The sequence below is a fragment of the Bactrocera latifrons genome, unplaced genomic scaffold (genome assembly GCF_001853355.1).
Source record: "Bactrocera latifrons isolate USDA-ARS-PBARC rearing strain unplaced genomic scaffold, ASM185335v1 scaffold_630, whole genome shotgun sequence".
In the NCBI taxonomy this organism is placed as follows: Eukaryota; Metazoa; Arthropoda; class Insecta; order Diptera; family Tephritidae; genus Bactrocera; species Bactrocera latifrons.
The window spans coordinates 64,840-75,870 of record NW_017537302.1 but is presented as its reverse complement, the minus strand read 5'-3'; the positions used below and the strand labels follow the sequence as shown (position 1 = coordinate 75,870).

The window sequence follows — 11,031 nt, the reverse complement described above, 5'->3', positions numbered from 1 at the left end:
CATTGATTGCTTCGGGCAATGACTCGAAATGGTGAGGTGTGTTGTTGCTTTGGTAGGACGCCTGTTTTGGCGGGAACATCCGGCTGTTACTAAGAGGCCGTTTTGTTGTATTTTTGTGATGCTGGCTAATCAGCGAATGCCACGCACTCAGGCCGCGCATCATTTTAAAATGCTGATTTATAATTTTTTATAGGATCTTAACCCTTAGGTAAAACGAGAGATTTGACCTGGTTACTTAAGTTCGTTAGCCAGTGTGGTAGACATAATATTTGCCTTGGTTATCTTAACTTATATATACATTTGTGTATGGTAAATCAGTGTTTAGGGAATGATATACTGTCGATCATTTCAATCATTGAAGCATAAGCTTGCATCACTTCGGGTATTTTCTGCTGATACGAACGTTCATAAACAAATCAGGTATAAGCTGATCGCTAGTGATTTTAATTTATTCTCTATCGCTGATTTGAAGACAAACGATACGCTTCGTGTACATGAACAGAAGTGACAGAATCAGACAGAGTGACGTATCAGTACTTAAGTATACACAGACATTTATTACTCGTTGCAGTTCAATGTTTTAAATGTCCGCTAAAGACAAAATAATAACCGAAATTCAAAATGAGAATGTATGATTTTCGGTAGTAGTAAACTTGTTAAAAGTAATGTTACGTTGTTTCGAATTTTAGGTGACGATATGAATGTAATACCTTATCTTTTAACTAGGTTGGAAGTTTAACTGCGATCAAACTCCGCTCTCCAGTGATTGCAGGGAATTTTGCAGTTTGGGGAGGAATGTTCAGCACTATTGACTGCACATTAGTGCATTTTCGGAAAAAGGAAGATCCATGGAATTCAATTATAAGTGGATTTACAACAGGTGGAATTTTAGCTGCAAGGAACGGTAATTATTGATAATGTGTAAATAAGATATTATATATATTTCTTATTGGAACAGCTTTACATACCTAAAAAAATTTTACCCAAAATCTGATTCCACATTGAAAGTTCTAAAGCAACATTTACTTTTCACAATTAGAACGTAATTTTTTAAAATATATGTATAACGGTATGCAAAAAAGTCCGTTATATATTGGGAAGTTGCTAAGATCATATTCAGGGAAATAAGTATCGTGGTTGGCGAAAAAATTAAAACAAATTTGCATGTGACCTAGTCGGGTGTGCTCATATAATTAAGCCAGTGTAACGAAATCTTAGCAATCACGATCTGGGTAAAAAAAAGTATTAAAAAAGTGAAGACTTTATTGGTTCCATTTAATTTAGAAGTGTTTTCTAAAATAATGGATAAGAACAACAGTTCAGTTCCATGTGAGAGAAGAGGCATATGGAAATATTACCAAAAATTCAAAAATATTGCGAAAATAGTGGATATTATTAGAATTACAGATGTCATTATGAATAGGAGCTAAGTTCATTATTTAATAAACTTCCTCGCCAAGTCAACACGCGTTTTACTCTCCTAACAGGTTATGGGTCTTTGACACACAAAGTTAATTTAAACCATAAATAAATAAATCCCGGTAAAAAAGGTTCTGGGTGTTAATTAAATATATTAACTTTTGATTTGGAATATATTTTACAATTTAAATAATGTCGAACGTTTTTTCGGTACCCGTCGAACGAATGAAAAAKCACTAGCTGAAATCACGATGTTGGTGGAGCCAAATAATTTCGGTCACTTTGCAGATAAAACATCAGCTAAAGACGCTTGGAAAGCACTCATGGAAGCCTATGAAGATAAAGGTTTGACGCGCAAGGTGGAACTGTTGAAGCAATCGGTACAACTCAAGCTGTCAGACTGCGAGACTATGCAAGAGTATATAAACTCAATGATAATGACTGCATTTAAAGTGAGAAACGCAGGTCTAAAAATTGATGATGAACTAACCGCATCACTCATGTTAGCTGGCTTGCCCAATGAGTTTCAAGCGTTAGTGCTCGCTGTCGAAAACTCCAAGAAAACGCTCACGGTAGACGCTGTGAAAAATCTACTTTTATAAGATGCGAAATTTGATGCAAAGCAAGGTGCCGAAATGCTCTTTATACAAAGGCATTTTAAAAAGTTCCCTGTCATTCGTGCAAGCAACTAGGGCACATAAGCAAAAACTGAAAATAGTGAAAGACGACAAGCAAAAACAAAAAAGTCAGGTTCTTTTTGCTTCATCGCTTTATGCTAATGTGCACAACAATAAAGATTCGTATGTCGATTCCAGCTGTTCTCAACATATGGTAAAAAGCAACGAATTCATGACAATTGAAAACGCGCGATAAACAAGAGAGTAATTGTCGCTGACAATAACAAAATTGATGTTGAATGCACTGGCGATGCGCAACACTCTCTAGCTGTTAAACATAAGAATGTTAACGCAACAATCAAAAATGCTGAGTACGTTCCTAGCTTATGTGCGAATTTGCTTTCGGTGAGGCAAATGACAGACAATGGGAAAGAACTCCATTTTAAAGACAATTGGTGCAAAATATTAAACGAGGACAAACAACTAATTGGAACTGCGAGCAAAATAAATGGTATTTATCGTCTGAACTGTGTGCAACGAGATAATGCAGCGATGGGCGTCGCAAGCTATAACATATGGCATAGGCGCTTAGGTCATATCTGTCGCGAAAGTGTCGCAGCCGTAAAAAATGCTTCGGAAGGTGTTAAAATTACAACCAGTGGGAACGACAAATGTGTGGTTTGCATAAAAGGCAAGCAGACCAGAGCGTCACACAGTGACAAAGGGCAGCGTGCTCAATAACCTGACGAATTAATACATAGTAATGTAATGGGTCCATTAAATGTTAACTCATTTTATGGTGCGCGCTATTTGTTAACGTTTGTGGATGACTATTCCAGAAAAGTGTTTGTTATCCCAATTAAGTTAAAAGCAGCTGCCTTCGAGGATTTTTTAAAATTCAGAGCAATGGTGGAGAATCAATCTTCGAAATATATAAAAGTTCTCCGAATGGGCAATGGTCACGAATATATAAATGAAGTGTTCAAAAAATATCTTTCGAAATATGGCATTATTCATCAAAAAAAATGAGATGCATGATGCTAGGTGAAAATTTGGCGGACAGATTCTGGGCTGAGGCTGCTGTTACTGCGGCATATCTACTGAATCGTACACCATTCAGAGGTAACAATCTGAGTCCTGAAGAGTTGGGGTCAGGAAAATTACCAAACTTGAAACACCTCAAAGTCTTTGGTTGTAAGGTAATGGTTCACGCAGCCAAAGAAACACGCAGTACGTTAAAACCTAAATCTTGAGAATGTATTCTCGTAGGCTACAGTACTGAATCAAAGGCATACCGATTTATGATTCTGTAGCGAAAACTATTATTGTTAGCTGTGATGTAGTTTCTATCGAAAGCCAAATTAATCAAAATCCTCCAGCTATAGATGCAAAGGCAGATACGGTTAATTTTTCCGATGCCAATTCAGAGGGGGAATATGTGGAAGAATTACCAACAGAGAATGGTAGTGGTGCAACTTCAGGTAACAGTCATACAAAAGAGAATCATGAATCAACAATGGAGCGCGAAAAAGTAACAGATTTGGAAAATGAAGGAGTCCGTCGCTCTGAGCGATTGCGGAATAAGTTACGACCAAATTATAATCTCTGCGTAACTGAATATGTATCATCAGATCAAAACACTGTGGAGGAAGCGATGGCAAGCGAACACCATAAACTTTGGCAATCTGCAATGTGTGAAGAAATTGAATCTCACGATATCAATTGCACTTGGGAACTATCAGCCCTGCCTATGTGTTTCAAAGGGAAGACTTGTGGTGAAAGCACATCGATTATGACGAGACATTCGCACCAGTTGTGCGATATATGTACATCAATTCGTTTTTTGCTTGCTCTTGCGGTGAAATATAATCTTACTGTTTATCAAATGGATGCTGTAAGTGCTTTTTTACATGGCGAGCTTAAAAAAGAGATCTATATGACTCAGCCAAGTGGATTTGATGATGGATTCGGTCACGTCTTCAAGCTTGGAAAATCGTTATATGGTCTGAGGCAATCTAGTCGTGTCTGGAACATAAAGCTCAATTCAACGCTAGTTAGTTTCGTCGATCAGTGCTCTCTGAAACTTTCAGAATGAAAGATCTAGGTGCAGCATCATCGGTTTTGGGTATGCGTACAGTAGGGTGGGTCGATTCCGGACTTTTTTCGATTCGGGATTTCTAATAGTGCGGAAAAGTTGCCTTAGTATTTCCTGATTCCAATGCAACTTTTTGTTTTGAGATCGGATTGCATCCTCAACCCCAACTCCGGCCTTGAAATTTCGGAAATTCGCCTAAGATAGTGAAATTGTCTACCTATCGCCTGAAATACACATCTCATGGCAAAATGTATAAAGCAAAAGTTATTTGTCACGTCATTTGCTACCGAACCGTGCCCGAGATACGAGCGAAAATGCGGCGCCATACGACACGTTCGGACTGGTCTCCACATAAATATTTTTTCATCGAGTTCCTTCACTCTTGTTGATTTCGCCGAGTGCTATCACTTATATTCTCTCAACAGAACACAGAACTCAAAATGTCTGTATCTAAATTTAAATGTAGACAGAAATGCCCTGTGTTTGGCATATATGCGCACAATCTCTCTGAGTCCCAGTTACCTACTTACCAGGATGTTCTTTTGTATTATCAGTTTAAAAGATTTCGTATAGGGCGACCCCGAGGCGACAACTATGAACTTAGGAGTAAAGAGGTTACAGAAATAGTTGCAAAAAAGGTTGAAAATACTTTCAAAAAGTCATCTATTCCGATAATTTCACACACCAGAGTTGTGCAAATGCTCACCACATACCATAAGAAATTGCTGACTCTTGAACAAATGTTTTTAAAGAACCCAATAGGTTTGAGCTCTAAAAGAGACGACATCAACACTTACCAGAAAAGTATCAGCTAGAACACGTGACCATTCAGATCAGCCAGGCTCTCATACAGACGACAACAGTGTAGGTGCGTCGCACATGGATTCTTCCAAAAACGATACTGATGATGAATTTTCTCTTCCATCCTCTAAAACCAAACAAAACACTCTAGTATTAGAACACACTGCTTTAGCTGCCCAAAGATTTGGAGTAAGTGACGGAGCAGCGGCCTTGATTGTTTCATCTGCTTTTCTGGATGCCAAAAAAGCGGGTTTGATAACAGAGGATCAGGCTAGCTTTGTCACTGACAAATGCAAGATTAGTCGGGCAAAAAAATGTGTTGGAGGTAAGCTCCAAAACATCAAAAGTATTGACTCTGTATATGGGCACAAGTCAGCGAAGGTGAAAAGTACTACCGCGACACTGTCAAAGAGAAACATATTTCTCTTATAGCGGAATCTGGTTGTCATTACTTTGGCCACGTCACCTCTCCTTCCGGGTAAGCTGAGGATGAGACGCAAGCTATGTGGCAACATTTACAAGACAATTCAGTTGATATGGAACATCTAGAAGTTGTCGGTGCTGATGGCACCAACACGAACACAGGTTGGAAAGATGGAATCATTCGGAAACTAGAAGAAATAATAGGTAGGCCATTGCTGCGGATTGTTTGTCTTCTACATTTCAACGAACTTCCATTTCGTGCTCTTTTCGAACCTATAGATGGTGTCTCAAAGAGTCCAAATACATTCTCTGTTGACATAGGTAAACTGCTCCCTGATTGTGAGAAGTTGCCTGTTGTCAAATTTGAAAGTTTTCCATCCTGCCAATTACCTTCTGAGGTTATTAATCCGACCCAATTAAGCATATACCAAGCTTATCTCTATAAAATATCAGAAGCTGTTATTTCCGATCATAGATGCATCAAGATAACAGGTGCAAATCTCGCCGGCTCACCTGTGCAAATAGAATTCTGAGATTATACATTTCTACTGACAAACTAACAAAGGAAATAAAGATTTTGGTCAAGTACATACTTACAGTTTACTCACCTTTGTGGTTCTCAATAAGATTCAACAGTTCAATCAAAGATGGCTCGCGCCATCTCTATGCTGCAATTCGGAGATCGAGATACTTACCTGCAACAATTTTCACCTTGCGCTGTGGCGCGCCGCATTTTCGCTCGTATCTCGGGAACGGTTCGTCCTACGGCCATGATCACATACCATTTCGGTAGCAAATGACGTGACAAATAACTTTTTTTTATACATTTTGCCATGAGATGCGTATTTCAGGCGATATTTAGACAATTTAACGACTTTAGGCGAATTTCCGAAATTTCAAGGCCGGAGTTGGGGTTGAAGATGCAATCCGATCTCGAAACAAAAAGTTGCGTTGGAAGCAGGAAGTAATAAGGCAACTTTTCCGCACTATTAGAAATCCCGAATCGAAAAAGTCCGGAATCGACCCACCCTAGCGTACAGCTCAAAATCTGAAAGAAGGAACTCTGAAGATCGATCAATCTTCTTACATTGCCGATGTAATTCGACGTTTCGGAATGAGGGAATGCAATCCTGTAAGTACGCCCCTCGACGTTAACCAAAAGCTGTCCGCGGAGATGTGCCCAACTAATGATGACGGAAAAAGGGAAATAGCTACTGTTCTCTATAAGCAAGCTATTGGATGTCTGCTGTTTGCCGCTCAGGTCACGCGCCCTGATATATGCTTTGCTGTCAACTTGTTAAGCCGAACCCAGGGAAGGCACATTGGACTGCAGTAAATCGCGTCAAGGGAACTATTGACAAGGGCTTAATGTATAGGAGTAGGCCTGATGAAATCGTTGGGTTTTGCGACGATGACTATACAAATGATGTAAGTGATCGCCGCACAACAACTGGCTATGTTTTTTCTTTTCAGAATGCTGCCATTTCGTGGGCTACCAAAAGTCAACATACTGTAGCCCAATCATCTACTGAAGCCGAGTTAATGTCTATGGTGGCTGCTACACAATAATCAATCTGTCTTAAGCGATTTAAAAAAGAGTTAGTGCCCAATGTAACACAATGGTCCGTACAATGAACCAACGCCGCATTGAAGTAATTTTGCAAAAGTAATTCCCAACAAAATATTAGTCTAAATAAGGCAAGTTTTTTTGAAAAAAAACGTCGAATTCTTTTATCTCACAGCTTATTTTCACACGTCGCTTAATTATATGAGTACGGAAAATACATACCAATGAAGAAGAAGACAGATTTTTGCTCTTACATTACAATTTACCTTTAAAAAACTATAAGTAATTAATTTTAATTTTATGGAACTTTTTTTTCGATTTATCAATAAAATTCAACTTTTATGAATTTGTACACTATAACGTTTATGTGGCTTAATTGTGTGAGCACAAGTGTATATAATATTTACCTAAAACTCAGTCTGAATGGCTTTGACCCAATCTTTGGGGTGTTCATCATTGCCATCCCCAGATTATAGCCGATTTGGCAATGAACCATCACCTGCTTGAGATCGGACTGTTCGAGATTTTCTTTTATTTTATTCCTTATTAATTAATTCACAGTATAAATAAAATTGTATAAAACAAACTGCCGATATGTTGTACTAATTTAAATGAGTCTATTTAACAAATTCGTTCTAAGGGAGTCGCCTGCTTCCGTAGTTTAAAAAAATCTACTTGTTTTTTGCGTAGCTAAAAAAATGGATTTTGTTATAACTCATTTACTCGTTTTCACCAACAGTTTATTACTTGTTGTTTAAGTATCACTTTTCATGTTGTCATTTGAATAACAAGTTTATTTATACACATACTTAAAAAAGTAAGTTCGGGTGCAATCTAACGTTTTATATTCTTTCAACTTGCAAGAATCAAAGCCAGGGAGATGTAAAACGTCAACCAGGGGTTTTATTAAGGTACATTTTATATAATCACCAACCACATCGAGTAAAGTCAGTCGGATGCTCGAAAATCCTGATATTATTTGTTATATAGGTGGTAGGTCACGTTTCGCCTAATTTTTATATATTTTAGGCACAAATATATACTGTTATGAGTAAAACACGCTTTGTAATTGCCATTGAGATACAGTGGGTAGAAAAAGTAAGCTTTCAAAACAATTAGCGCTGTTTTAAATGCTCTATACTTTTTCGATTTATCGAATATAACTTTTTGTATATGTTCGGAAAGTACCGCAATTGATGATTTTAGTTGCGATTTGCGAGGCATTCTATAAAAATGTTAAGTGACAAAGTGTGGAAAAAGTAAGTTACTAAGTGTAGTAATTAGTGTTTTTCATATTAAAACTTGAAAATAAATCAAAAACATGTAGGAAAGGGCTAAGTTAGGATGCAATCAAACATTTTATACTCTTGAAATTTACAGGAATCAAAGCCAAAGAAATAACTTACGGTGTAAATCGCCAACTAGAATTTTCATTGAAATTATTCAAATATTGGCTGATATATCCGGCATAATGTCAGCTGGAAGTTCGAGAGTCTATATGTTAAGTATATGAGGGCTCAGAGAAGTATTGACCCGATTCACACATTGACCGATATTTTCGTTCAAAAGCCAATTATAGATACTGGGGTACACATATGTGCAAAATTATATTTCGTAATATTAATTATATCTTGATTTGTGTACTGGAAAGTTAAGGAATCAAATTGAATTTTAAATTGTGTTATATGGGAAGTAGGCGTGGTTGCTAATGCTAAATTTAGTCGAAAAATTGGCGGCACCACGCCCGTGGTGCAAGTTTCATACCGGTTCTCTTAAAGCCCTCTCCAGCATAGCAAATTTGGTTGTTGTAGCTTTAGTGGTTTAAGAAATATGCACGTTAAACATATTAATTGATATAGATAGACTATATCCAGCTTAAACTACGGAGGCAGTGTCTATTGCTATCGCAATCTTCTGTGCCAAATTTATATCTTAATTAGGTGCTTAGTTATGACACTTTTCAGGTAATGGTGATTTGTGAGCGTGGCAGTGGTCTGATCTACGAGCTCGGAATTTCGGAATTTCTTTTTGTGCTAAGGAACATGCATACCAATTTTCATCAAGATATCTCAATTTTTACTCACGGACTGACAGTCACCCTGATTTCAACTTTTCTCGCCATCCTGATCATTTATATATTATATATATAACCCTAGATCTATCTCGATTTGTTTTAGGTGATACGTACAACCGTTAGGTGAACAAAACTAAAATACTCTGTAGCAACAGTTTGCAAGAGAATAAAATGCGTTAAATGTGCAGCAATTTTTTTTTATTTAATGTGTCCAACTATTGAGGTAATTTTTATACCCTGAACAGGGTATATTAAGTTTGTCACGAAGTTTGTATTATCCAGAAGGACCCTAAAAAGTATGGTCAGTATGTCGATCTGAGTCGATTTAGCCATGTCTGTCTGTCTGTCTGTCGGTCTGTATATATACGAACTAGTCCTCAGTTTTTAAGATATCGTTTTGAAATTTTGCAAACGTCATTTTCTCTACAAGAAGCTGTTCATTTGTCGGAGCTGCCAATATCTGACCACTATACGAGTAACATATAGCTGCCATACAAACTGAACGATCGGAATCAAGTTCTTGTATGGAAAACTTTCACATTTCACAATGTATTTTCACAAAAGAAATTGTTCAGATCGGATTGCTATAGCATATAGTTGCCATACAAACTTAATGATCGGAATTAAGTTCGTGCATGGAAAACTTTCACATTTGGCAAGATTTATTCACGAAATTTGGTACAGACTATTTTCTAATACAACCGAAGAAATTGTGCAGATTGGTTAACTATAGCATATAGCTGCCATACAAACTGAACTATCGGAATCAAGTTCTTGTATGGAAAACTTTCACATTGGACCTGGTATATTTACGAAAATTAGCATGGATTCCTGCTTAAGGTAACAATATAATCTCCAAAAAAAATTGTTCAGAACGAATTACTCAGGGGTGTTGTGGAATACAAGACAGAATTGCTTAGCTGTCAGAAATGCAAACCAATTCTGATTTTCAATGGTGTCACAGAATCTGTTTGGATTTTCGAACATACGCAAAACCAATATTCGAATCAGCTATTGGCTAATGTGACGAAACTTGCAAATGAATATATTTAGAAACAATCCTATTAAAGTTTTTAATGAATTTGAAATATTGTCGAAGCTAGAAGGGAAATAGTGACCGAGCGTTTGGTAGATTTGTATGTATATGACTGTATATGAGAACTTGGGCAGAAAGTGAAACTTTAACGCACGATTTCTCGGGTTTTCACTTTTACGATTTTTCTTAATTAATGGACAGGATAGAAAAAAACTAAACGTATCTTCTATTTAAACAAAAAACAAAACTAAGTTAAGTTTGAACACATCTTTAAGCAACATAAAGTAAGATTTTTTTGGTCAAGAACCACTTTTTCAAATTTTTAAATTTTTTAGAATTTAAGATTTTTTTCCTAGTTTTACTTGAAGATAAATTATTAAAAAATATGAATCTCTTTGAATTTTTTGTTTCTGATAGGAATTCCGACCTACACACTGCCCGCCGTCCGACAAATGCACATGCGAGATGCATTGGGCAATTGCTTCCCTAAGGCAGAATATCAAAGAATTCGTATCCAAAAATTTTCGGATGATGTTTATATACAAGTTAATATTAGAGAACCCACGACTTAGTTGTTCACAAGTCAAATTTATTCGGTTTTTTCCTTTCAATCTCACGATCAACCAACCAAGCATTTTACATATTTACCGATTGACGCATTGCGGGTTGAATTGGATTAGTGAGCGAGGCAACAATTATTTCCTTACTTCTTAAGCGCCGCATTGCGGTTAGAGCGCGATGTATTGATACTCCATCGGATCAAGGCATCGTTGTTGTTGTGAGATTCTGATCTTTCCTTCCAACAATGTCACGATCAACCAACCAAGCATTTTACAAATATACCGATTGACGCATTGCGGGTTGAAATGGATTAGTGAGCGAGGCAACAATTATTTCCTGTTGTTGTGAGAGCGCATGCGCTGTGTGGTGATGATTCTCATTATCCTGTGAAATATCGAGCCGCTCACTGCAGTCAAGGAAATTGCAGATGGGGCTACA

The 11,031-nt window shown here is 37.2% G+C and overlaps 1 protein-coding gene across 1 annotated transcript in view; it reads left to right on the top strand.

Annotated features, from left to right (window-relative positions):
* The first annotated feature begins 584 nt into the window (after window positions 1–584).
* Window positions 585–11,031, top strand: part of LOC108975301 (mitochondrial import inner membrane translocase subunit Tim17-B-like) — a 35,632-nt gene continuing 25,185 nt past the window's right edge. The window contains exons 1-2 of the mRNA XM_018943685.1: window positions 585–629; window positions 727–904. Of these exons, the coding sequence (XP_018799230.1) occupies window positions 585–629; window positions 727–904 (223 nt within the window). The remainder of the gene's footprint in view (window positions 630–726; window positions 905–11,031) is intronic.